Genomic DNA, 26,608 nt, shown 5'->3' with positions numbered 1-26,608 from the left:
TCATGGGGCCCATGAGTCTGCATTTTGGGCATGTAGCTTTATAAGGTAACTCTTAGGCATATTTAAGTATGAGGGCAACTGAATTAGAGCTTTGTGAAGTTATTACAGCTTTTGTTTTTAGATATTATTAGTGAGGTCTGGTTTTATGTTAAGTTGATCAAATACACATAGTAAATTGGGGACACTTAGTAGTGGCAAGAGGTCATGATGTAAAGATGCTACAGTCAGGCATGGGCTGCAAGCAGGACAGGAAGTGTGCTGAGCAATAATGATGCTGGTATCATGTTGTCAGATTAGGATTCGAGTCCCCTTACTTGAATTTGGACTGCAGTGTGACCAATTACTAATTACAGACCTTGGAAAAATAGGGAGGTCTCCAATCTCAAACAACTGTGGTGTTAGTTGAGTACATAAAGCGCTTTTAAATGTTCGGGGCTCAAAATACAATCGTTTCTTCCTCTGCATCAACTTTTCCCATTCCAATTTTGAACACTAAGTACTTACCTTAATAAGGGTCACGATTCCTTCATTAGTTTGAGTATCGGTTTCTATGTGGAAATAACCCATTTCATTTCCTGATATGAATGTAAAATTTGCTAACCAATTATCAGAGCCTATTTCATCGGCATCAGACACCTTTATGCGTGTAACTTCTACATTGGCTTCATTTTCTTTAACTTCCACCCCTTCATTCTGCAAAACGCGAACACAGGGATTTTATTTTAATGTAGCACAAATGTAAGTGATATATTTTTAGTTAGGACTGAAATATCAGTATGTAGATACATTTGCTATAAAAAGAATAGTTACCGTTGCATTTTTGACTACAGGTATATTGTCATTGACATCCAAGATACGAATCTGAACTTGAGCTTGTTTTACTGGTTTATCTGTTATTTGTCCATTGCCGTCTCTTGCTTCTACTGTCAAAGTATAGCTGCTGTGTTCCTGCAAGGCAATGAAAAATATCCGTCTGGGATGAAAATGAATCACTCCCAAATCTGTCTTTCTGGTCTTAGTTCATTTCATCATCAAGAGGAGGAACCACAGTATATTTTATTCATAAATAAGTTTTATGATTTAGTATTCATGTGAAGATGCTGTGTATTTGCTGTCAGAGCATTTCTAGAAGGCCGGAAAAGCCTAGAGAAGTTGTTGGTAGTCAAATTCTTAAATATGTCATTGGTGACATTAAACAGTGCCAATCAAAATGTAGTGCACAAAACAGTGTCATTCAAAATGTAGTTTGCTCTATGTGGAAGCAATGGTGGGACTATAGGAATTGGTTCCTTCTTTGTTTTTAGCTAAAAATTAAGCAAGGAAAACCTAGTCCCCAAAAAACCTGGCCAGGGAGGACAAAATGTGGTTGACTTTGTCCAGACATTCTGAGAGGTAGGATTGTTACAAGAACCTGTCCTAGAGAACGATGTCTCAGATGCTACTCCGAAGTGAGCCCTTATCTGCCACACGGTCCCCTTATGATGGCTCCATTCGGTGTAGCTAGAGTTTAAGAAAAAGCAGGAGGCAACCAGTGCCAATGCATGGGGGTTCTATGCAGGACAGAACTGTTCTATGTGACTGAGGCTCTAGGGCCAGTTGCTTGGATTCCAGTTCTGGCTTTGTCATTTACTGGCTGTGTTGGACATACACAATCCTTTTGACCCTTGGTTTCCTTCTGTGTAAAATGGGGATAATAGCTGGATCTGCCTCACAGGGTTTTTAGTTGGATTAAATGGATTAATCTATGTAAAAGGCTTAGGATAGCACCTGGCACATGGCAAATGCCCAATAAGTGACAGCCATTACCATTGGTTAAACTCGGCATCCTTCACAGATAGCAGTTTATTAAAAAATCAGAATAATTAAAAATAATACTTTTCCATTCTAATTTTATGTGAAAAAGTACAGAGTAGAATTGTAGGAGTAATAATATTATTTAATTTAATTTTACAGAGATCCTGTTAGCAATGTTGGACACAACTTCTCCCTCTCTGGACAGAATGAAATCATTTTCCCAAGTCATATAAAACATAATGACTGCACTTGGACAATGATTTATGTTTAATGACAGTACAGTGTTCTTAGGATCATCATTTTACTCATGCACACTGTTAAAACCTTCATGTATACAACATTTAAAAAGTCTTCTATTTCCTGTTTTCATCTAAAATTTTCCCTTTGGGTTAGAAAGAAAAAAGTGAACAGCCTGTCCAGGAATCCCACTGAAGTTTCCCTCCAATTTGGGAATTACAACAATTCATTTATTTACAAGTATTTCCATTATCCTAATTAGGACTCCAATGTCAGTCTTCGTTCCTCCTTCTCTATCTGTATTAGCACAGAGGGCGAATTTCATTACAGAACCACAAATTACAGAACATGGCTTTAGGACGCTCTAGCAAACAGAATCCTGACTGGAGAGGCCCTAGAACATGCTGTCCTTATGTAGTTTTACATTTTCTAACAGCCAGGTTTTAAAAAGTTAAAAAAAAAAAGGTACTACCAATTTTAAATAAATTTTATTTAACCCATGGTATCTAAAATATCATGTCAACATGCAATCAACAGAATATTACCAAGATGGTATGTTACATTTTTTTCCACGCTAAGTCTTCCCAATCTGGTGACTTTTTTTACATTTATAGCACATCTCAATTTGGATGGATCACATTTCAAGTGCTCAATGGCCACATATGGCTAATGACGACCATACTGGATTGCACATTCCTAGAAGAGGGTATTTATAGGAGTTATTCTATAAATGAGGGAATACAAGAAAGTATGAAAATTACAAGAGGAGAGAAATAAAGAGAAAGGAAAACCTGAAAAGATAAAGAAGAATTTAAAAGATGAGGAACATAAAATACTAATTTACCTCTCTGTCCAAGGTAAAACTGGTCGTAAAAATCTCGCCTGTATCTTTATTTAGGTAGAACACCGGAGGATAAGCAGGCTCTTGAGATACAATTCTATAGGAAATTTTAGAATTCAGGGTATTGGGCTCATCTGCATCTGTTGCGCTGATTTTCATCACAAATGTATCTGGCATTAGAAAAAAAAAGTGTCTAAGATGAAACTCAACTGTAAGCACGCATATGTATGTTGTTATTTTCTTCATACCTTCAGCCTGTTCCCAAAAGGATTTCAAGTGCTTATCAAAATCACAGTTTACCAAAATCAAAAAATTTAATTGGATGAGAAAGTAAGTGTGGATGGGGTACAGAATTAGGAAAGGTAAGAGGAGGGCGAGGTTGGCATCAGTACAGAGAATTCTTAGGGTGAAGTCCTGAACACTTGCTACAGGAAGGCTGCGGATTTGCTTATAATCGCTCTAATAATCAATACAAAGAAAGAAGAATGAACAGATACAAATACACGCTTACTAAAATACAAACAATTCAGGAGAAACGTAGCTATTCTTTATATTATGATCAAAGAGAAATGTCTCCCGCAAGTCTTCCCAGAGACCGCTGCACTGGACAATGTTGTCAATAAACCTGAGAAATAATATAAGTCAAAAGTCAGTGAACAACTGCCGGTGGGCCAGAGCTGCCAGCCACCTGTTTCTGTAAATACAACTTTATGGGAACACAGCCACACCCACCTGTTTACATGTTGTTTATGGCCGCTTTCTAGCTACAAGGCCGAACAGTTGCTACAGAGACCTAACCTGTCACATCGATCTGCCGTATCTGTTCTGATGGTAAAAAAAGACATCATGTAAAGCCTTTTGAACTCATCTCAGAAAAAGCAGTTCCAAACCTAGAGCGGCAGGTTTATTACTATCTGTCCTGTGGGTAGTACTTAGCCTCCATTAAGATACAGGATTTAGTGTTCAGTTACACAGTGGGGTTAAAGTGACTGGGGGTACTCAATCATAAAAATAACAAACTCTGACCTGCTGCACTCAACTCTTCAACAGACCCAACAAAGACGTCCTGCGTGAACACTGGTTCGTTGTCATTGACATCAAGAACTTTAATGCGCAGTTCTAATGGTTTCTCAAGGTTGTTTCCTTTTTCGTCCAAAGCATAACCAACGAGCTGAAATCATGACATAAATAATAGAAGAGATGAAATGTAAGCTAAGGTAATTAAATTACCACAATATAAAAACAAAACAAATCATAACTATTATTTATCAAAGAAAAACTACAAACTAATAAATGTAAAGCTGTTCTTCTCACCAGAAAACTTGGCGTTTCTTCTCGATCAAGAATGCTGGTAATGTTCAATTCTCCAGTGTCTTTATTAAAGACAAACACACCAAAAGGTGGCTCTGTGATCCCTTTTCCGGTATATTTGTATGTGATTTTTAGTCCTCTTTCTTCTGCAATATCAGAATGTATCTAACATAAAAATAACAGAAGAATGCCTCAAGTTAAACTCTCTATAACTTATATGTACATATTTTGAATGAAAAATTTCCCTCTGAAGTTTTCATAATCTTGATAGGGGGCCGGGAGGGGGGCGGTGGAGCACAAGCACTCAAGAGAAGATGTGCTTATGTAAGAGAACCTGGGTTCAAATCCTGTCTCAGCTACTTACCAGTTACATGATACTAAGAGTTACTTAATCTCTCTGCACCTCAGTGTTCCTGTCTGTAAAGTGGAGAGATACTACTGTCTACCCCTTAGGGTTGTTATGAAATTAAGATATCATTAAGGGTATATCTTGGAAGGACAGATTTTAAATATAGCACATGAGGTAAAAATTGCAGAGTCAAAATCACCTTTATAAATGCATTCAATCATCTGGAAAGTCTGAAAATGTATCCTTTTATAGAAGGATTAAAGTTTTCAAGGTTTAAAAAAAAAAAAAAAAAGTGAAGTCCCTTCCCTGCTTGGAATGCCTCAGGAAAGTCATCCATCTAACCCATTTCTAATGCCTTTCCTGGTTGTCATCTTCATTTTCTATAAACAATTTCATTTGTGTCTATAATTCTTCACTAGTAAATGTGTCTCTGTGGCCCCTATTGGTTCCTTAATTTTCTCCTTCAGACATCATAGAAGCCATTGCCACTCACCTCACTGGTCACTTCTTTGTCCTGAAATCTCAGGATAGGTACATTTCTTTGCCATAGATATCCCAACATGCACTGGGGCTGGGAAATTGCTGCTGAGAATACCCAAGGAAATAGCAGATGGGGGGTGGAGGGTGGGGACTCCAACCTCCAGTTCTACCAGCTCTGTTCCTGGAGTGGAATGATAACCTGGGGCACTACCACGATTACCTTTCACTGAGCTTCTGTCTTTCTGTCTTTCTCTTTCTCTGTGCTTCTCTCTTTTTTTTGCCAATTATATGCATATACACACACATACAGTATTTATAAAGAATATTCTATGGGGCGCCTGGGTGGCACAGTCGGTTAAGCGTCCGACTTCAGCCAGGTCACGATCTCGCGGTCCGTGAGTTCGAGCCCCGCGTCAGGCTCTGGGCTGATGGCTCAGAGCCTGGAGCCTGTTTCTGATTCTGTGTCTCCCTCTCTCTGCCCCTCCCCCGTTCATGCTCTGTCTCTCTCTGTCCCAAAAATAAATAAACGTTGAAAAAAAAATTAAAAAAAAAGAATATTCTAGATCTTTATGTACTAATGATATATTATTAATCATTCTACTCAGGTTAAAAATAAAACAAAACTGTGTGTAAACATAATTGTTGATTTGTTTGTATATGTGTGTGTACGTAAGAGTATGTAAATATACACATATTTATGCATTTCCTAAGATTTGGAAGATGCTACACTGTTCACACTATTACCTCTAGATAGAGAATGTAGAAAGCTGGGAAAATTCCACAAGACCCTTTGCTTTTTATGTAAATTTTACTCTTAACAACTTGCATAATTAAAAACAGTAAGAACAGCTAATGCCTGTTGAACCCCAAAGAATCAATGCATTTTGGGGAAACCTATTGAAAGAATGTGTGAATGACTCAGACATCTCAGAAAACCAAACAAAAAAACTTAATTGCTGGTATACATACTAAAATTTTGGATTTTCGAAGGCTTTTGTGAAAACATGCTGCTAGACAGAGGAAATTTTTGTCTTCTCTTCTGGAGCCGCTCTTCTTTGAAGGAGCTCTTCCTGCACAATGTTTACGATATTGGGAAGATAAAGACAACACCAGGATATGAACATGTATTCATTCACACAAATGTTTCCTGAGCACCTACTGGATGTTGGGGTACAGGGCATGAGCTATTAGCCTAAGAACTAAGCTCTTGCCTTCAGGAAGCTTCCACTCTGCTAAGGGAGCCAGACAACAAGCAAGCAACGCATGGCGTGTCATGTAGTGGAATGCACCACAGCCGGGCTGAAATAGGAGTAAAGGGATATAGAGATACAGGGTGAGGCAGGGAAGGGAACTCTTTTAGGAGATGACACTTGGTCAGAGGCTTGATGCTGTGAGATACTGCAGTTATCTGTGGGGAGGGGATTCCAGGCAGAAGGAACAACAAGGGCAAAGAGTGAGGGGCCGGAAAGAGTTTGTCAGTTTGGGGATGTAGGAGAGTGGGAGATGCGGGGTGATAGGAGCTGAGGTTAGAGAGGAGGTCTTGTATAAGACTACTTGTAGACCAGAGTAAAGAATATTCCTTCCACTGCAGCAGGAAGCCACTGAAAGGATTTCACTAAGGGGGTGAGCATGCTTCATCTGTCTTTTCAAAAGATCACTCTGGCTGCTTTCTGGAGAATGGACTGTAGCTGGGTTGGGGGGTGGCATGAGTGAAGTAGGCAGACAAGGTCAGGAGCTCTTTTGCTAAATCAGAGATGACCCTGACTCGGATGATGAGGGTGGCAATGCAGAGAAGTGAGTAGATCTGGAATATATTTTGGGGATAGAACTGATAGTACCTGCTACTTTTTAGAAAACTGGATAGAATTATAGTGCCATTGACTGAGATGGGTAGAACGGATGGAGAACAAACAGCTTTAGGGGAAAAATCAAGGGCTCAGGTTTGCACGTGTAAATCCAAGATTAAAAGTATCGGGATTACCATCTAATTTATCAAAAAATAGGACACTTTGAGGGGCGTTTGGGTAGCTCAGTCTGTTAAGCCACTGACTTGATTTCAGATCATGTCATGATCTCATGGTTCGTGAGTTGGAGCCCTGCATACGGATTCTCTCTCTCTCTTTCTCCCTCCCTCCATCTCTGCTCCTCCCCTGCTTGCGGGCTCTCTCTCAAAATAAATAAATAAACTTAAAAAAAACATGACACTTGAGAGTGAAAGGAGAGTTATTAATTATTAGGCCAGGACAATGGGCATAAACCAAGACTGTCTCAAGTAGGATGCACGGTCACCCTCCCTATTAGATACCAATTCTTTTCATTGTGAAAATATATATAAAAATATACTTTTTATATGTAGGGTGGCAGAATATTCCATTCTGGTGTACGATAATGATCTTTAGCTGATGACAACTGAAAAGCACATTCAAAAAAAGGTCTGCCTTTCCTCTGTGTGCCTAAAAGCAGGACATAAATTTGTAACGGTGTGTTCCCTTCCTTCTCTATCAGGAAGGACAAAAGTGAATCATCAGAGATAACTTTAGACCCTTATCCGCTTAAAGATGGCACCAGGCACCCACATAACAAACTGTATTAATCAGCCTTTTCCACCACTGTTTTCCCACATACTTGCCTTCCCACAATTTGCCATCCCTAGAGATTCAAGGACTTTTTCTTTTCGTCTTGTCACTTCTCTAAATGTTTACCGTTGCCTTGTTAAGATGCTTTATAAGCCCCAATTCTCACCAAACTTTTGAGTCCTTCATCTCTGAGTACCTCTATGTATTACAGGAACAATACATACATTAATAAACTTGTTTGTTGTTTTCCTGTTAATCTGTCTTTTGTCCATCCAATTTATAGGGTGCCAGTCAGAGAACCTGGGAGGGGTGGGTAGCAGGAAAAAGTATCTTTCCTCCCCTACACCGAATATCCTCTTTTGAGTATTGTAGCCCTCTCTGTTAAATAAAGGTTCATCTAGTGTCAGATCCCTAACTCTTAGTTGAATCAGAGCCCCAAATTATATACTACATTCAGAATATTTTCATATTCTGAGTCTTTAAGACTCAGTAAATACATTATATAATTTTCCTTAAATTTTAAAATGAGAGTCTTCTCCCACTGTATTTCAATCATATACATATATTTCCTATTTCTCTGTAGAAGGTACCTTGGCAATTGGATTCCTTTTGGATAGATCCTCTCCCTCTCGAAGAGCCACAGGGGCAGTGATCCAGGCACGCTTTTGCCGCATTAAGTGAGTGTGTTTAGGAAGCAGATTATTTTCATTTCTTGTGTTTAAGGCCTACAACAATAAAATATTGTCAAAAATTATTAAGTATCCTAAGACATTGGTAAGGTATTCTGTAATTTATTAAAACTTTAAAAATAGTCCTGCAAATCTTAAGGTATAAATTTCATATTTTTTAACAGGTTTGATTTTCAAGGAGGAAATATACACAATAATGATATATACACTATGGAGTTCTAGTGAACTCCATAGGCGTTCAGGAAATTGGCTCTAGACTGGTAGAACAGTATAGTTTTGTTTTTATCAGTAAGAAAAGATTTCCCAGAGTGAAGTGTCACAAAGTCTCATTAAAGTGTCCAGACTAAGGTCCAAGATGGAGTCACCTATGCCAAGCCTCACATCAACAAATTGGAACTTAACAAATTTCTGTGCTAGGCTCTCCCAGACAAGGATGGCATAGGCCAAGCAATCAATAACTACCAGATCAGCACATTATCTGCCCCAGCTCCAAACTGACTGCTGTAACCAATCAGCAAATACCCAGTTAACTTCCTATCCTTGCTCACTTTGGTATATAAAACCCTTTCATTTTGCACAATTCTTGAAGATCCTTTCCATTTTCCAGCCTGGAACTTCCCTGTTCATGAATCACTGAATAAAGCCAACCATATCTTTTCAAGATCTGTAATTGTTGGATTTTTCTTTTAATAGGCTAAGTTAGTGACCATACACATTGGCAAATTAAAAAATAATATATACTGTGTTAAAAATTCTTTGTTTTTTTTTTTTTTTTACTGAAAATGAAGTTTAATTTTTCTGTGGTGGCTTACAGTTTAGAAATGAATTACTAAATGTTTTGAAACTAAATCCTAGTAACTAACCTGTGGTATCAATTTAACTAAAATAGAGTGAAAGTGTCAGTTAATGAATTTATTGTTTAAAGCATGAAGTAAAGAGTTAAATTGCCCATCTTTTGTTTTCAGAACCTTAAGTAGAAAAGATTTATTCTATATATTTTCAGTTGGGCTTTAATAGACAAATATTTTATCCAAGGAAAATTTCAACACAGCTGACCTAGTATATTAAGATCAGATAGGATTATTATACTAGGTTTATCATTTTATTTATTTTGTTGCTCTACATAACAAGTATTTTTTTCAGACACTGGTTATCACTAGGTCATTGATTTTTTTTGCCGTTGAAAAATTTTTCTGTAACTTAAAAAATTAAATTATGTAATAAAACAATAAATTAACATTAAAGTTCATAATGTAAAACTATTAAAACTTTATTCTATTTTTTCTCATACTTCAGAGTATTCACTGTTAATTGCTTAATGAATATCTTTTATGATTTTTTCTTATGACCATACAGTTGCACATGTATAAAGCTCTTCTTCCTATAAAAATGGAATTATACTCTGCATCTTACTCTGCCCCTTGATTTTTCATTCAGTACCTCATCATGGAGATTCTTCATGTACCGTAAATTGTTTTACCATTCTATTAACGAACATTTAGATTGTCATAAAAATGCTACATTGAACATCCCTGGATATATGGTTCCTGTGCACATGATAGAGTGGGAATTGTTAGGTGTAAGGGAGTGTGCATTTTTAATATATGTGCTGCCGAAGCGAGCACAGGGAGTGTGCATTTTTAATCTGGTACGGCATAGCCAAATTGTCTTCCATGAAATTAAGCCTCTGAGTCCAAAAGACAGAAATAATCCCCTCGGTTCCTTACCTCTAAATGGAGTCCATTTCCAAAGTTAAAGCAGATCTGGAAAATAAAATTATTTATTTGTTGTTTAATATAATTTATCACTCAATTCAGTATAAATTCTTTGTTAATTAATAACTTACCACCTAACACATTATAGATATTTAAAAAAGGTTTAACCACCACCATTACTATCCTCCTTTGTCAAAAGGAAACAAATTTTAATTTTCCCCTTTGCCTCCCTGCCATGACCAGGGCTAGAGAGAGGAATCTACATTCTTTTGATCCACACTGCCTCCTCCAGGAAACTCAGAACACAACTAATATCTGAAGAACAAAAACAGGAACTCTTCATCTCGTGTTCTCAGGTACGCACATAACTTTCCTCAAGGCCTTTAGTATGAGATGCACCCTCTACTCCTGGCCCAGCTAACTCCCATCATCCCTAGGATCACCCACACGACTGCCCATGTTTGGACTTCACACCTAAGTCCCCCCAACGCTTTTCTTTGGTTCTTACCAAGCACTGTCACACTTTGGGCTTCATCATCACACAGAAGTAAATATAGTTGCAGTTACTCTAAAATCTGCCCAATAAACTCCTATCCTTTTGACTTTTGCTGTCCTTTCTTTATAGTCTATTAATCTCTTGGTTTCATTTATCCCTTGGCTTACTCTAGACCAGTTCTTTCTCACATGATAGCCACACGGGGCTATTTACACTTAAATTTAAATTATTTGAAATTAATAATTCATTTGCTCACTATCCACATGAGGCTAGTGGATTGAGAACGTTCCCAACATTAGGCAATGCTAGTAGATTACTGCCAGCCATTCCAAAGATGTTGTCAATGACTCTGCGACCCCTCATTCTCTTGACTTCCTAACATTCCTGCATCACCTTTTCACTAACTCTGTAAGCTCATTATTCTCTTTGATTCTGACCCTGTACTGGCAAAACTGGTAGACGAGGCCATGGAGGCTGAATGGATCCATCACATCCATTCACTCTCCAATAGCTGCTCCCTCCTCAGGGGTGGAGGCTCCTTTCTAGGGTGACCATATGTTTCCATTTGCCCAGGAGAGTCTGGATGACACCTGCTGTACTGGCACCCCAACTGTTATGACCCATTCATTCTCAAAGGTGTGCTCATTTAGACTATACATTTTACAGTTGCCTTATCTTTGTTTCTCTTATAGTAGCCCTATAATACCATTCTGAACTTCAGGAGACTGCCCCAATCACACAGACCCACACCTCTGAACGCATTCACTCTTAGATCACCCCACTTTTCATTTGATATTGTATCTTCAATTCTCCTTTCCTTCCCGGCCTTCTCCAAGACAGAGGTGTCCTGATGCCCTTCCAAAGTCAAACATCGTCTGTGTGATTTATCTTCACCTTCTCTACTTATTCTCCTACATTTATCTTCTCAAGAACCTCGCTCCTTCCACTAATTTTTTTATCTTCACTCATCACTGGCTAATCAAACATGTTTATTTCCTTCCCGTTGACTAGCCAAATATATTAAGATCTTCCCTACCTGTCCCCGTCTCTGCTAACATTTAATCTGCTACATATTCTTTTTTGTACTATGACTCCAATCCGAAATTGTCTATATTTATTGCCTTCACTTCCCCACCTTCCATTTGTGCATTAATTCCTTATAATCTGCCTTCAATTTGGATTTTCTTGGTCTTGTTTGCCTTTTCTCATCTACATCTCAGGTCACATGGGTCCACAAAGGCCTTGGTGATAAATCATGGAAAATAAGGCTTTCTTCAAAATTTCTAGGTCTCTTTCACCTATTCACATCTCTTTGAAGGCTTTTGCAGGGTCTGTTCTACATGTGAATCCTTCATCTTTCTTTCTTTCCTCTACCTTCGACATGTTCTTATCTCTACCCCTGCAAAGAGAAATTCCAGGATGCTCAGTCTCTAGTCTGAGCTTCTCTGGGGCAGACAAACAACCACGGCTAATTTTCGATTTTATGGCCAGATATATTATTTCTTCCTCATCTCATCCTCTCTATTATTGGCTAGGAATGCCACAGACATCTCTACTCAAAGTTATGCTCCCCAAGTTCACGTATTTTCAAAGGTGGCACGGTATGAAAAACAAGCAAAAGCAATGCTGAATGGATTATACTTCTCTGCATGTTTCTCTGGTGGGAATTTTTGAAAGGGAAGAGTAGTGACTCGATCCAAGATTCCTCAGTGTCACATCATCAGGAGACACTCTTAAAATGTAATGTATTCCTTGCCTAACCATTGATTTCTTTACTTTGTACTGGCCATATTGAGGGATTGATAAAAAAGTTACCACTTTTATTCTTCCCTAAACTCTTATTTGGTCTAGCAAAAAAGGTATAATAGTTACATGCTATTTTATTAAATGTTATCATCCTAAATATCATTAGTACATAAATAAAAATAGTTCTCTATTCAAATGCAAACTCTTTATGAGAGTATTTCTTCATTGATTTTTTTTTTTCCTGGAATGTACTTTTTAGATGTTTTTAGATGTTATTTGTAAGAAATGTAGACAATCATATGGTTATAAACAGTGTTTCTTAAACTTTAACATTCATTTTGCTCACCGGGGATCTTGTTAAAAATAAAGATTTCAATTCAGCAGGTATGCAGTTCAGTCTTATACCCTGCATTTCTACTAACTCTTAGGTGATTCTGACATTGTCAGTTCTTGAGTAGCAAGAACCGTAGAATGTTATAAGAGTAGAAGTTGTTCATTTAGGATTAAAGACATGAAGTTTGCCTTATTTACTACTGTCTCAGTAGTTAACACAAGAAACTTTGTCATTCCTGATTGCTAATATCTTGAATGCAGAGAATCTTTTATTTCATGAATTTAACATTAAGTTTTTAATTGAAAATATATGCAAAAGTAGAGTGAATGGTACAATGAACACTCAAAGCAATACTTAGTTTCAATTAGCTAGCACACACTTAAAAATAGATTTTTTTAAGGGGTGCCTGGGTGGCTTAGTGGGTTAAGCATCCGACTTTGGCTCAGGTCATGATCTTGTGGGTTTGTGGGTTCGAGCCCTGCGTCGGGTTCTGTGCTGACAGCTCAGAGCCTGGAGCCTGCTTCGGATTCTGTGTCTCCCTCTCTCTCTGCCCCCCCCCCCCCCCCCGCTCGCACTGTCTCTCTCTCTCAAAAATAAACATTAAAAAATTTTAAAAATAGATTTTTTTTGAGATTTAGGAATGACTTTAGATTTGCATAAATGTTGCAAAGATAGTGCAGGGTTCCCTTGCCCATTTTCCCCACTGACTTCTTAAATAGCTACTATACACTTGTCAAAATTAAGATACTGACATTGGTATATTTATAGAATGTAGAGTTAGCTAAATTCCAGACTTAATGTCTTTTTTCTGTTCCAGCATCCAGGTAGCATCCCATACTACAACTGGGATATCTCCTCTGGTCTGTGACTGTTTTTCAGTCTTTCCCTGTTTATGATCCTGACAGTTCTGATACCAGCCAAATATCCTGTAAGATGTCCTCCAATTTGGTTTTATCTGTTGATTTATTTCACGATCAGACCAGGGTGATGTGCTTTTGGAAAGAACACCATGGAGTGGTGAAGTGCCCTTTTCATCACATTGTATCAGGGGTACAGGATAGCCATATGACGTTGTTGGCTAAGGTAGCCTTTGCAGGTTTCTCCACTGTGAAGTTCTACTTTTCTCTTTCTGTACTCTATTCCTTGCAAGTGAGTCACTAAGTCTAGCTCTCCTTTAGGGTGGGGACTGGGGGAGGAGAGAGATTAAGCCTCACTTCCTATGAGAGAGGCATGCATACATATTACATGGAATTCTTTGGCAGGAAAGCTTCATTTCCTCTTCCCTCATTTGTTTATCCATTTAATCATTTATATCAGTACGGACTCATGCATATTTATTATTCTGTGGGTTATAAACCAATACTATTTTATTAATTTTGTGGTTCAAATCAAATAGTTCTAGCTTTGGGCACTGGAAGATCTTTCAGGTTAGATTCTGTTCCTATGTTTGACATGTTCCCACCTTTTTGTATTTTGAGCTCTCCCTTACTGTCTAGCATCACAAGATGTTCCAGGGCCATCTTCTATTTCTCCTATTTCAGCTTTATAATGAGCCATTTCTCCAAATAGCCCTGAATTCTAATAGGGGGGAATGGTATTAAGAAGCCAAGATCTGGACAGAGATGTAGTACACCCATTATGAAATTGTTCCCAGTCTCCTCAGCCACTTTTTCAGATGAATCATAAAAACAGAGTTTTTCTTAACTTTGTTATTACAGAAAAGACTCTGTTGTAATTATTTTTGACAAGCAGTATCAGCTGGTGCAAAGTGCATGACTTAGGAAACAGTCATACCTCGATTAAAATCCTGATTCTGCTCAATAAATTGCTTTAATTTGTTTCCTTATGTGTAACATAAGAATTAATAATACGTCTGTGGCAGACATTTTCAATTGTATAGCTAATTGTCATTTCCTCTCATTTTAGCATTTACAAAACCCCATTTTGTTCAGGTAGCAGGTAGACACTGCCCAGGTGATGGAGCTGAGTAATGATTGGTATATGCCAAAACGTCATAGTCTCCTTCACTTCGATGGTGACTAGTTTATGTGTAAATGTGTGTATTAGTCAGGTCAGGCTGCCATAACAACACTATAGATTGGGTGGCTTAAACAACAGAAATTTATTTCTGAGAGTTATGGAGGCTGGAAAGTCCAAGATAAGGTACTGGCTAAGTCAGTTCCCAATAAGGACTCCCTTCTTGGCTTGCAGACAGCAGCCTTCTTGCTGTGTCCACACATGAAGAGGAAGAGCTTGAGCTTGGGCTCTCTTGTCTCTTCTTGTAAGGGCACTAATCCTATCACTTTGGGAGTTAGGGCATCTACACAGGAATCGGGGGTGGGGTGGGAGGACACAAACATTCAACCTAGAACAATGTAGAAGAGAATTTTGGCCAATGAGATATCCGGAGAGCCTGGAAATGACTCTCCTCTTTGATAAGAAAAGAAGTATATGCACAGCCTCTCTTTTTACTTTCTTCTGGAGATTGCTGAGCAAGGACACAACATTTGGAATGGCTAGAGCCATCTGTGACCATGAGGAGAGAGCTAATAAAATGACAAGAGAAACCAAACTGAAACCATAACATCTGTGAGGTAAAAAATTGGTCAAAACTGGGACCACCCCATCTATGGACCATTTTTTAGAGATATTAAACATTATTTTTGTTTAATCTACTTTCAGTTGGGTTTTGTTACTTGAATCTGAAAGCACATATTGCAGGGTTATAGTGCATAATGAAAGATAGAACATATGAGAGTGATTATTGCAGTGATTGGCATATAGCAGGCATTCAGTAAATAGAACTATGATGGTATTTCCTTAATTCTATGATTTGCATTTTCTTCATCTTAAAATTTCTGAAATTTGGATTCATTCATGCCTTCAATTTCCTGAGCTTCTACAATATGCTATGGTATGTTCTTATCCTCTTGGATTCTTACTTGTTCGAGAGACAGACAAAAATAGGTTGTGATAGCTGTAAAGAAAATTAAAGCAGGGACAGGGTGGTAGAGAGTGATTTAGGACTGTGAGGAGGCTCTCAGAAGAGATTCTATCTTCATAGAGACTGGAATGGAATGGGGGAGTAAGTCAGGCAGACCTTCTGGCAAATGGAAGGGTCAGGCATGGGGGAGGAATGGTATCAGTAATCCAGGTTGATGCTGCAAGAGGGAAGTGAGTCAGTGGAGATGATGTTAGGGCTTTTGGGTGCTGGTCGTCCTGTTTCTTAATCTGGTTGCTGATCCTATGCTATGTTCAGTTTGTGAAAATATAGCAGTTCAGTACACTTGTGATTTGTATATTGTTTCTTGTGTTATAAGAAAAAGGTACAAAAATTGATGTGCATCTTAAAGCTGAGGGTGTCACGGAATAGTTCTACAAATAGTTATGTAAATGCTATCTGCATTTTTATAGCACCTACAGCAGTAGCCTGTTCTCACAGACACTTAATAAAATATGATGGACTGAAATAATTGCTCCACACTTGCACAAAACAAAAACAAAAAACAACAAAAAAAACAAGAGAATTGTACTAACATTTTGTTAATTGTGAGACTGCTTATTTGATTAAGGAAATAGTTAAGATCTTAACTACTCCTTTCTACTTACTCCAAGTAAATAATCTGGATGTTTCCAGAGCACTTCCTTAATTTGTACAAGCAGTTCTCAGTGGGGGGGGGGGGGGGGGGGGATTTCATATACAACTTCCTCCCCCACCCTGGAGCCATCTGGGACATTTGGTAACATCTGCAGACGTTTTTGGTTTTGAAACGAGTGTGGAGGGCAGGGAGGTTGTCAAACCAGGGTGAGGTGCTACTGGCATCTAGTGGGTAGAGACCAGAGATGCTGCTCAATATCCTATTATGCACAGGATAGGCTCCCCCAACAAAGCATTATCTGGCTCCAAATGACAAAATGCTGAGGTTGAAATACCTTGATTTAGACCATGTGTCTTTGATAGGAAGCTACTATAATACCTAACCAAGAAGGTCATACAAATTTCAGGAGACCATGGATTTATGCAAATTTCCAAACTGCAGGCAATGTAAGTGGAATAACTGACACTCTGACTTCTGTCCTCCATTCCTACTTCTTCCCACTTGCCTTTGAACATTTCCAGCTCTGTAAGTTTAAGTGACATCCTGTGGGGATATGGTAAAAGGGTTTCAAGCATCGCAAGAATGCCTGGACGAGATGACCATTATGGCTTCTCCCAAGTATGAAATCTATAGTTTTTTTCTCACAGGAACTTGGCGACAGAAAAGTTTCGTGTGCAAAATGCCTTTAATACTGAAGAGAGGGGAGCCTGGGTGTCTCAGTCGGTTAAGCATCTGGCTCTTGACTTCGGCTCAGGTCATGATCTCACGGTTCGAGGGTTTGAGCCCCGCTTCAGGCTCTAGCAGTGCAGAACCTGCTGGGATTCTCTCTCTCTCCCTCTCTTTCCCTCTCTCTGCCCTTTCCCTGCTCTCTCTCTCTCTCTCTCTCTCTCAATAAATGAATAAACTTAAAAAAAAAGACTGAAAAGGAAAAATAAACTTCTAGTCTTTGCACCCAAAGAAGTCGTATTTTTTTTTTTTTTCAACGTTTATTTATTTTTGGGACAGAGAGAGACAGAGCATGAACGGGGGAGGGGCAGAGAGAGAGGGAGACACAGAATCGGAAACAGGCTCCAGGCTCTGAGCCATCAGCCCAGAGCCCGACGCGGGGCTTGAACTCACGGACCGCGAGATCGTGACCTGGCTGAAGTCGGACGCTTAACCGACTGCGCCACCCAGGCGCCCCAAAGAAGTCGTATTTTCATATAAACCATAAAAATCCTTCAAAAGCTTTTCCAATTTACTAAAGTTAAAAAAAAAAGTTTTTATTTTTACCACTGGATGCTACTCATCTTGCCAAACTGGACTTCCTGGTAACTGGCAAGAAAATAATTTTTCTTTTGGCAGAGGCATGAGGGCAAATCAAACATCACTGCAAAAAATGGTTAGTCAATGTACTGTTTGTTCTCAAGGTCAGCACCTTTAAAAGACTTCCTATTATGAAGTCACCTTTATGAGTTTAACAAGCAGAATTCAGGAGGACTTATGAGTCACTAGATGACATCTCCTCCTGATTAATTCATTTTTGATCTGAAATAGATGATCTTGAAGATTTATTCCATGTTTCTGAGTCCATAGTAAGGTGACTCCTTACACGTTAATATCTCAGACCAGTAGATATCTTATTAGAGATAAATGTAGAGGGATACAAAGTAGTTTAAACACCATTCCAAACTTGAGGCATTCTATTCTAATGGCTTATTTCTATTCTGGCAAGTCGGTAGTGTGGTCAATAGACAATCTTAAGGACTCAAACAGAGATGATCTAGCATGTACCTGTTGTTGTTAGTCAAACTCATGCCCATCCCCTGGATAATCACAGGAACACCTGTGTTATTCTCCATTCTCACCCACCCTTTCAAAGAAGAAGGTGTTAAAATTCTTTGTTTCTCCATTTTACTGTGTGGAAGGCAAAACCAGAAACTGCTCCCAAGGATCCTTGGTTTATCCCCAATCCATTCCTAAGCTTTGTCAGCTTTGGCAAAAATAATCTAATAGAAATAAAATGACATTAGGGCCATGGATGCCACTTGTTTATTTCCATGATCGCATATCCTGATTTTTCTATTTGTATAGACAGAGCTAGACTAGCCTCTATAGCCCCAAGAAGGTCGTGGCAGGACCTCTGTAATGACATAAACTTAGGTTCAAGTGACCCAGTGCAGTAAGAGTGGACCAGTAATTTTGGTGAGCTACTCTGATCAACCTGATAGGGTCAGATTTATGTTAGAATTTCACCTACTATACTCTTTCTCTTAATCTTGCTTTTTTTTTTCTTGAGGGAGGGGACGTAGTTTTTACAAAATGTCTTTTTTTATGGCTAAACATTATAATTCATTTAGAAAATACCAACTTAAAAATGTCTATAATATTTTATTCAACTTATATGTGACCATACATTAAAGACAATTCCTAGAGTAGCTTTATTAAAAAAACTAATCACGGGGGACCTGGGTGGCTCAGTCAGTTAAGCATCCGACTTTTGCCCAGGTCATGATTTCATGGCTCATGGGTTTGGGCCTTGCATTGTTCTCTGTGCTGACAGCTTAGAGCCTGGAGTCTGCTTCAGATTCTGTCTCTGTCTCTCTCTGCCCCTCCCCCACCCACACTCTCTCAAATATAAACATTAAAAAAATGTAAAAAACAAAAAACCTGAATTTATATATACACTTGTATTTGTTTTCACAGTTGGTACTTAAAAAAAACCTCAATAGCCAAGAAAAGCAGTATTTTTAACTTTAATGTTTCAATTCTGAGCTTGAATTTTAGATAGTAAAACTACATACTTTAAGACTGAATGTAATAAATTATATGATTTGTCATAACCTTTCACCTACTCTTATAATGTTTGGGTTAATCTTAATGTAACAAATAGGGCTTTGAGTGAGTCATATTGATGACTTTAAAGAAGCTTTAAAGAAGAAGATATTTTCTTTGGAATTATTAACTGCCCCCCAAAATTTTAAAATGTGGATTTGGCAATGCTGTGCTACCCGTGAGTTGTTAGGTCACATTACGAATTCTCACTTTAAGTTGAGTTTTGTGTCATCATAGACTGCTCCTATATCTTCCTGGATATAGACATTTAAACTGAAGGTCCATAAAAGTCCATGTTATTTTATTTGGTCCTTAAAACATTTTTTTTTTTAAATCAGAGTTGCTAACAAGTAATTAAATGTAAGCTTTCAAAATATTTAATCTTTTTTCTTACCAATTATTTTCTAATAGGGATGTTAGCAGTGGTTCTCAAGCTTGCGTGGCATCAGAATCGCCTTGTTAAAATACAGACTGCCAGGTTCCAGCAGAGAATTTCCAGTTATCAGTCTGTGAATCAGGGGCATAAGAATCTGTAGTTTCCTGGTTATGCTGATGCTTAAGGTCTGATCACACTTTTGAAAACCATTGTATAAAACCAGAGTAGCAAAGGAAAGGGAAGAATGAGCCTGGATAATTCATTGACTAGATAATAAATCCTCAACTACAAAGATGTGTGAAATGATAGATTCTAAACTAGGAAATACAGGAACTGAATGATTTCTATCACAAGAAGATTTTTCATTTTAGAAGTAGTAATCAATATAACAGGATTACTTTAAATAGTGTTTCCTCCTCTTTTACATCTTTTCTAGTTTAAGTTTTGCTGATCTTGAGCATTTATTATTTTTGAAATATTTTACCATTTTATCGTTATTTGTTTTCTATAACTGCTATGAATGCTTTTGGAACCAGGAAAAATCTTAGTAAATCTATATAAATTATCTCACATAATTTGATAGACAAAAATGATGCTGTTTCCACCTTTTTGCTGTAATATATTCCTGAAAATTACACTAAAAAAATGAAGAAACCAGATTTCCATCCCCCGAAGTTTAAGAAAATCACGAGCTTCAGACTGTCCCTCTTCACCATTAGATGGCACTGGTCTGTCAGTAAGGCAACAGTGTACTCCAAGGTTCAAACTGGAAAACAGGCATTTTCAATTGGCCTCAAATAAGTGAAGGCAAAATTAAAAACTGTGAAAATCAAGGGCTTTAGAAAGTTGTATGAATCTTTTTGCAGGACTATTACCTGTGAAATTAGGCAAATCTTAATTTACATTTTTTGTCTCTCTTTTCTTTCCTTTGTAGAAAAATTCTAATTTGTAATGAAACTAAATCAATAATCTGGAAGTTCAGGTCAGACTGATGACTAATTAGACAGTAAATATGTTTTTAAAAAAATTTTTAATGCTTATTTATTTTTGAGAGAAAGAGAGAGAGAGAGAAAGAAAGAAAGAGAAAGAGAACAGGGGGTGAGGGCAGAGACAGAGGGAAACACAGAATCCAAAAAAGGCTCCAGGTTCTGAGCTCTGAGCTGTCAGCACAGAGCCCAATGCATGGCTTGAACCCATGAACTGCCAGATCATGACCTGAGGCAAAGTTGGATACTTAACCAACTGAGCCATCCAGGTACCCCAGTAAATATATTTTTTAAACAAAGGAAATTCACATTATTCCAGCTTTCCCAAACATAGAAAGATGCTTTGACTCTTTTTTTTAACTTATTTATTTTGAGAGAGAAAGAGAGCACGAGTTGGGAGGGGAAGAGACGTAGATGGAGAGAATCCCAAGCGGGTTCCACATTTATCAGCATTAAGCCTGATGTGGGACTCAGACTCACCAACCGTGAGATCATAACCTGAGCTGAAGTCAAGAGCCTGATGCTTAATCGACTGAACCACCCAGATGCCCCAACTCTTGGGTTTTTAAAGACTACTACTGTGTCCCAGACAATTAGCTAGTGTATAGACAAATGACATTTAGATTCTGCTCTGAAACTCACAGTGTAGTAGGAGAGATAAAGAATATATAAATAACTATAACATAGGGTAGAAAAAGTTAATTGTGCAAATGACAGTTGCAAAAAAAGTTCTGGGGAAATGCAGAAACCACTTTCTGCTAGGGGAATCAGGAGAGGTTTAGGGAAGGAGGTGGCAGTGGGCTTGGCCTTGAGAGGGAGCAGAATCTGTGCAGATTGCAGGATGGAAACGATCCATTCAAAGGCAGCATGTGCCACTACATGGAGATGGAGGGCAAAGAACAAGAAGTTTGGCAGTTTGGCACCTAGACTGTGTTACAGTGGTACATAGAAAATAAGGACAAAAAGTTGTGCTAAAATTCTTCACTGATCTTATAAGTGGGAGTCATCGACAAGTTCTGATTAGGGATACTCTAACACTAGAGCTCCAGAGGTTTTCTGGCAGTACTGTGGAAGATGAAAGGCAGGTGACACTTTGAACATTAGAGTAATAAGCCAGAGGAGATAAAATGAGGAACAGCACAGAGGAATGGCACAAGGATGGATGGGTGAAGGCAAGTATTTATTTATTTTTAATGTTTATTTATTTATTTTTGAGAAAGAGAGAGACAGCATGAGCAGGGGAGGGGCAGAGAGAGAGGGAGACAGAATCCGAAGCAGGCTCCAGGCTCTGAGCTGTCAACACAGAGCCTGATGTGGGGCTCGAACTCACAAACCATGAGGTCATGACCTGAGTCAAAGTTGGACACTCAACCGACTGAGCCAACCAGGTGCCCCAAGAGAAGGCAGGTCTTCATTAGGACACAGCTAATCCTTGACAATGCTTCATACATGGAGGATACGGGAAGGGGTGAGAGGATCCTGAAAATCTGAATGGCTAGAAGGATGCAATTCTCAGAGCGCAGATTGTAAACCTGTTAAGCTTAGATCTTGGGGAAACCTTTTGAGTAGGGAGGAAAGATACTAGACAAAAAAGTAGGGCACTGCAAGGGACGCAGTGGGTCAGTTGTGTGTGTGTGTGTGTGTGTGTGTGTGTGTGTGTGTGTATCACATCCATTTATCGATGGGACATTTAGGCAAATTCCATGTGTTGGCTTGCAATGAACATATGGGCACATATGTATTTTTCAGTTAGTGTTTTCATTTTCTTCGGAGAAATACCTAGAAGAGGAATTGTTGGGTCATACGGTAATTCTATTTTTAATTTTTTGAGGAACCTCCATACTATTTTCTATAGTGGCTGTACCAATTTACATGATCAGTCTTGGATGACTGTATATTTCCAGGAATTTAACCATTTCTTCCTTGCTGCCAATTTGTTGGTATGTAAATTGTTCACAGCAGTCTCATGATCATTTGTATTTCTGTGGTATTGGTTTTAACTTCTCATTTCTGACTTTATTTATTTGGGATCTGATACTTTTCTTGATCAATTTTATCTTTTAAAAAACCAGCTTGTAGTTTCTTTTCTATTTAAGATGTTTCTGCTCTGATCTTTATTACTTCCTTCCTTCTACTAACTTCAGGCTTTATTCTTTTTCTAGTTCCTTCAGGTGAAAGGTTAAATTAATTAATTAAATTTGAAATTTCTCTTGTTTCTTGAGATGGGCTTGTATTATTATAAGATTCCCTCTTAAAGCTGCTTTTGCTATATCCCATAGACTTTTGGAACATTGTGTTTTCATTTTTGTTTCTCTCAAAGTACTTTTTAATTTTTTCTTTCTTTCTCTCTCTCTCTCTCTCTCTCTTTTTTTTTTTTAACAGAGAGAGAGTGCACGGGCAGGGGAAAGGGGCAAAGGGAGAGAGAGAATCCCAAGCAGGTTCCATGATCAGTGTGGAGCCCGATGCAGGGCTTGATCCCATGACCTGGGATCATGACCTAAGCTAACATCAAGAGTCAGCTACTCAACTGACAGAGCCATCCAGGCACCCCTTTCTTCTTTGATTTCTTCATTGGCCCAATAGATGTTTAGTAACATGTTTGAATCTTTATGTGTTTGTGTTTTTTCCAGATTTCTTCTTGCAGTTGATTTCTAGTTTCATACCATTGGGTCAGAAAAAATGCTTAATATGATTTCAATCTTAAATTTATTGAGATTTGTTTTGTGGCCTAACATGTGATCTATCCTGGAGAATGTTCCACGTGCACTGGAGAAGAATGTGTATTCTTCTGTTTTTGGATGAAAACATTCTGTAATAATCTATTAAGTCCATCTGGTCTATTGTGTCATTCAAGGTCAATGTTTCCTTCTTAATTTTGGTTCTAGATGATCTATCCATTGATGTAAGTGAGGTGTTAAAGTCCTTTACTGTTACTGTATTACCACCAATTTCTCCCTCTGTGTCTGTCAATATTTGCTTTATGTATTTAGGTGCTCCTGTGTTGGATGCATAAGTATTTACAAGTGGTGTATCTTTGTGTTGAATTGACCCCTTTATCATTATGTGATCCCCTTCTTTATCTCTTGTTACAGCCTTTGTTTTGAAGTCTATTTTGTCTAAGTATTGCTACCCCCAGATTGCTTTCTGTTTCCATGTACATGGAATGTTTTTCTACATCTTCCCTTTCAGTCTGTGTATGTATTTAGATATGAAGTGAGTTTCTTGTAGGCAGCATATAGATGGGTCTTGATGTTTTTTACCCATTTAGCCACTCTGTGTCTTTGGATTGGAGCAGATAGTCCATTTACATTTAAATTAATTATTGATAGGTATGTATTTATTGCCATTTTGTTCATTGTTTTCTGGTTGTTTCTGTAGTTCTCTGTTCTTTTCTTCTTCTCTTATGATTTGTGACTTTCTTTGGTGCTGTTTGGAATCCTTTCACTTTATTTGTGTATCTATTATAGGTTTTTGGCTGTGGTTACTATGAGGTTCATATATAACAACCTATGTACATAACCATCTATTTTAAGTTGGTGGTCACTTAAGTTTGAATGCTTTCTAAAAGGACTACATTTCTGCCCCCCCACCTCATGTTTTATGTTTTTGATGTGATATTTATATGTCTTATTATTTTGTGCATTCCTTAACTAATCATTGTAGATATGCAACCATATCTACTACTGTTGTCCTCTTCTACTTACCTTGTTGCTGTCCCCTGCTGTGGAGGGACCCAATTTCTAGGTCCCCTTCACAGGGAATTATTCCATATATAGTTGTGGATTTATTGTGTCTGTGGGAAGAGGTGAGATCAGGATTTTTCTACATTGCCATCTGAACCCTCCTCCTAATTTTATTCTATTTTTTTAGTTTGCATTGTGGGGAACTTGAAAGAGTAATGGGATGGAGGTACTTTAGAAGAGCGGATATCTGAACTCTCTTCTCATCTCATTTCCACCCAAATTTGCCCTCTCATTCTCCATTCAGCCAGGCAGCACCTGCTTAGCTGATGAAAATAACTGCCATGCAGGTGTGATTCTGATGTGAGCCATAGACGTGTTTGGCACAGAGTAGATGCTCAGTAATATTTGCTGAATGAATGAATGTATCAAGTTTCAATTAACCAGAGATATTTGCATTTTCTTTTTTTTTTTTTCTTTTATTTTAGAGAGAGAGAGAGTGCTAGTGGGGGAGAGGGAAAGAGAAAGAATTCCAAGCAGGCTCCATGCTTAGCATGGAGGCAGATACAGGGCTAGATCCCACAAACCAGGGATCATGACCTGAGCCAAAATCAAGAGTTGGACACTCAAGTGACTGAGCAACCCAGTTGTCCTGATATTTGCATTTTCAAAAGAGAACAGAGATGAGATGAATCCCTAAATAGAATCTCTCACTATTTGTCTATCACCATTTCTCAGTGGGAGTGCTATAGGTATTCATGAGTAGCTAAATTCTTCTTGAAGGTTCTGAAGAATGCTGGAGGCTTAGCATCCCTGGATTGGAAGTATTAACTACCAGTAGCATCTTGGGCCTTAGGACAACCAAAATGCCCCTTTCAAATCTTAGTCCCCCAATATTTCCTTGAGAACACTTGCTCCCAAAACAATCCTCCTACTGGGCTGCACCCTCCCTCCATTGTACTGTATGGGCTTTTCTGCCTGTCTTTGGTTACAACATCCTAAATTTTGGAAAAATCTCTTTTGAAAAAAAAAAATGAGGCAAAATTGTTCCCAATTGGTCAACAACTCTCTTCTTTCTTGACCGACTCAACCAAAATTCATCTTTTTAATTTCTTAATAATTTGAACACCTCCCTAAAAATGCTTACTTGTTAATTAGTCTTTTGTGGCTTCCCTTGGTATCAGGAAGGCTGCACTCATCTTTCTGTATGTTGTTTTGCCTTACATTCCAGCTACAATGAACTCTTTCATTTCTTCTAAGCACGTGCCCTTGTCTTCAGGCCTTTGCAAATGCTCTTTTCTCTACCTGGAACATTCTTCTCCCTTCTTCTCTTCAGATTTCATTAATTTATAATTATTCTCAGATCTTGGCTGGGATGGTCAGTGCTGGAGCTCCTCCTATAAGCTCCATAGTAGTGTCTATTCTTTTTATCATTGCTCTTCTGACTATAACCCAATTGGAAATTAGCCATTTACTTATTTACTAGACCATAAACACCATGATGACAGAACATGTCTGGTTTTTCATGATCTCCCAATGTCAGGTATGTTGTTTAAAATTGAGCAAGGTGTCACTAAACACCTTGGTTAGTTTCTACATAGTTTCTTTTCTTGTGAGTACTACCATATTACCATTTGACTATGGTATAAATACTGGTGTTCTAGATTCCTTGGCTCTAATCCCTAAGCTTTGCATATAATAAAAATCTTAATAATTTTTAATAATTTGAAATAAACAAAAATAGTACAATGTCATATGTGGTATACATTTGATACTTTAATTCTTACTCTTCTATATGTCTGATAATTAGATTAACTGGAAAGTTTCTATCAATACATATTTCTGGACCTCAGCCTTAGGGATTTTAATTTAGTTCATCAGGTCTGTCTAATGATTGGGAAGAATTTAGCCCAAATGAATGCTCATACTTTTTTTTTAATCATAATTCCCTCTAAGTTCAGTATTAAAGAATTTTCTGTTAAGAGCTGACATTTTTCCATAACTTTTTAATTTTTAGAAACAAAAGCAAATGTGAAATCATGTTTCTAAAATCCCTGGATGTAACTGATTACTCTTACAGGCTTCAATACATATCATCTAAATTATACTTGAATTTACTCTAAATTCTGTTATCCAGTCGTATATTAAAACATTAAGCATAATGGCAATTTTTATAATTTATAGTTGAACTTACTTGTTATGTATTGAACTATATATCTCTTAAAAGAACATATGGTGAAGTCCTAACCCCTAATATCTCAGAATGTGACCTTATTTGGAACAGGGTCTTTGCAGATTTAACCCAGCTGAGGTCACTAGCATGAGCCCTAATCCAACACGATCAGTGTATTTATAAAAAGGGGAAATTTGGACGTAGACTCAGATGTGTGTAGAGTAAGATGATAGGAAAAGACATAGGAAGGATGTTAAGTGAAGATGGAGGATAGAAGCGATGTATCTAAAAGGGCAGGAAAGCTAGAGATTGTCGGCGAACCACCAAACACCAGGAAAAGACAAGGAAGGAAACCTACAGATTTAAGAGGGAATGTAGCCCTTGATTTCGGACTTGTAACATCTAGAACTGT

General features: G+C 38.0%; 1 protein-coding gene across 1 annotated transcript in view; it reads right to left on the bottom strand.

The window, feature by feature from the left end:
* The window catches only part of DSG2 (desmoglein 2), a 50,557-nt gene that overhangs the window by 19,968 nt on the left and 3,981 nt on the right, over positions 1-26,608 (bottom strand). Inside the window, exons 2-8 of the mRNA XM_043558526.1 lie at positions 10,005-10,040; positions 8,179-8,313; positions 4,187-4,348; positions 3,899-4,043; positions 2,876-3,042; positions 811-948; positions 505-693 (exon numbers count right to left, since the gene is read on the bottom strand). Coding sequence (XP_043414461.1) covers positions 505-693; positions 811-948; positions 2,876-3,042; positions 3,899-4,043; positions 4,187-4,348; positions 8,179-8,313; positions 10,005-10,040 — 972 coding nt within the window. The remainder of the gene's footprint in view (positions 1-504; positions 694-810; positions 949-2,875; positions 3,043-3,898; positions 4,044-4,186; positions 4,349-8,178; positions 8,314-10,004; positions 10,041-26,608) is intronic.

Source organism: Prionailurus bengalensis, chromosome D3, assembly GCF_016509475.1.
Source record: "Prionailurus bengalensis isolate Pbe53 chromosome D3, Fcat_Pben_1.1_paternal_pri, whole genome shotgun sequence".
NCBI lineage: Eukaryota > Metazoa > Chordata > Mammalia > Carnivora > Felidae > Prionailurus > Prionailurus bengalensis.
This window is presented reverse-complemented; position numbering and strand designations above follow the sequence as displayed.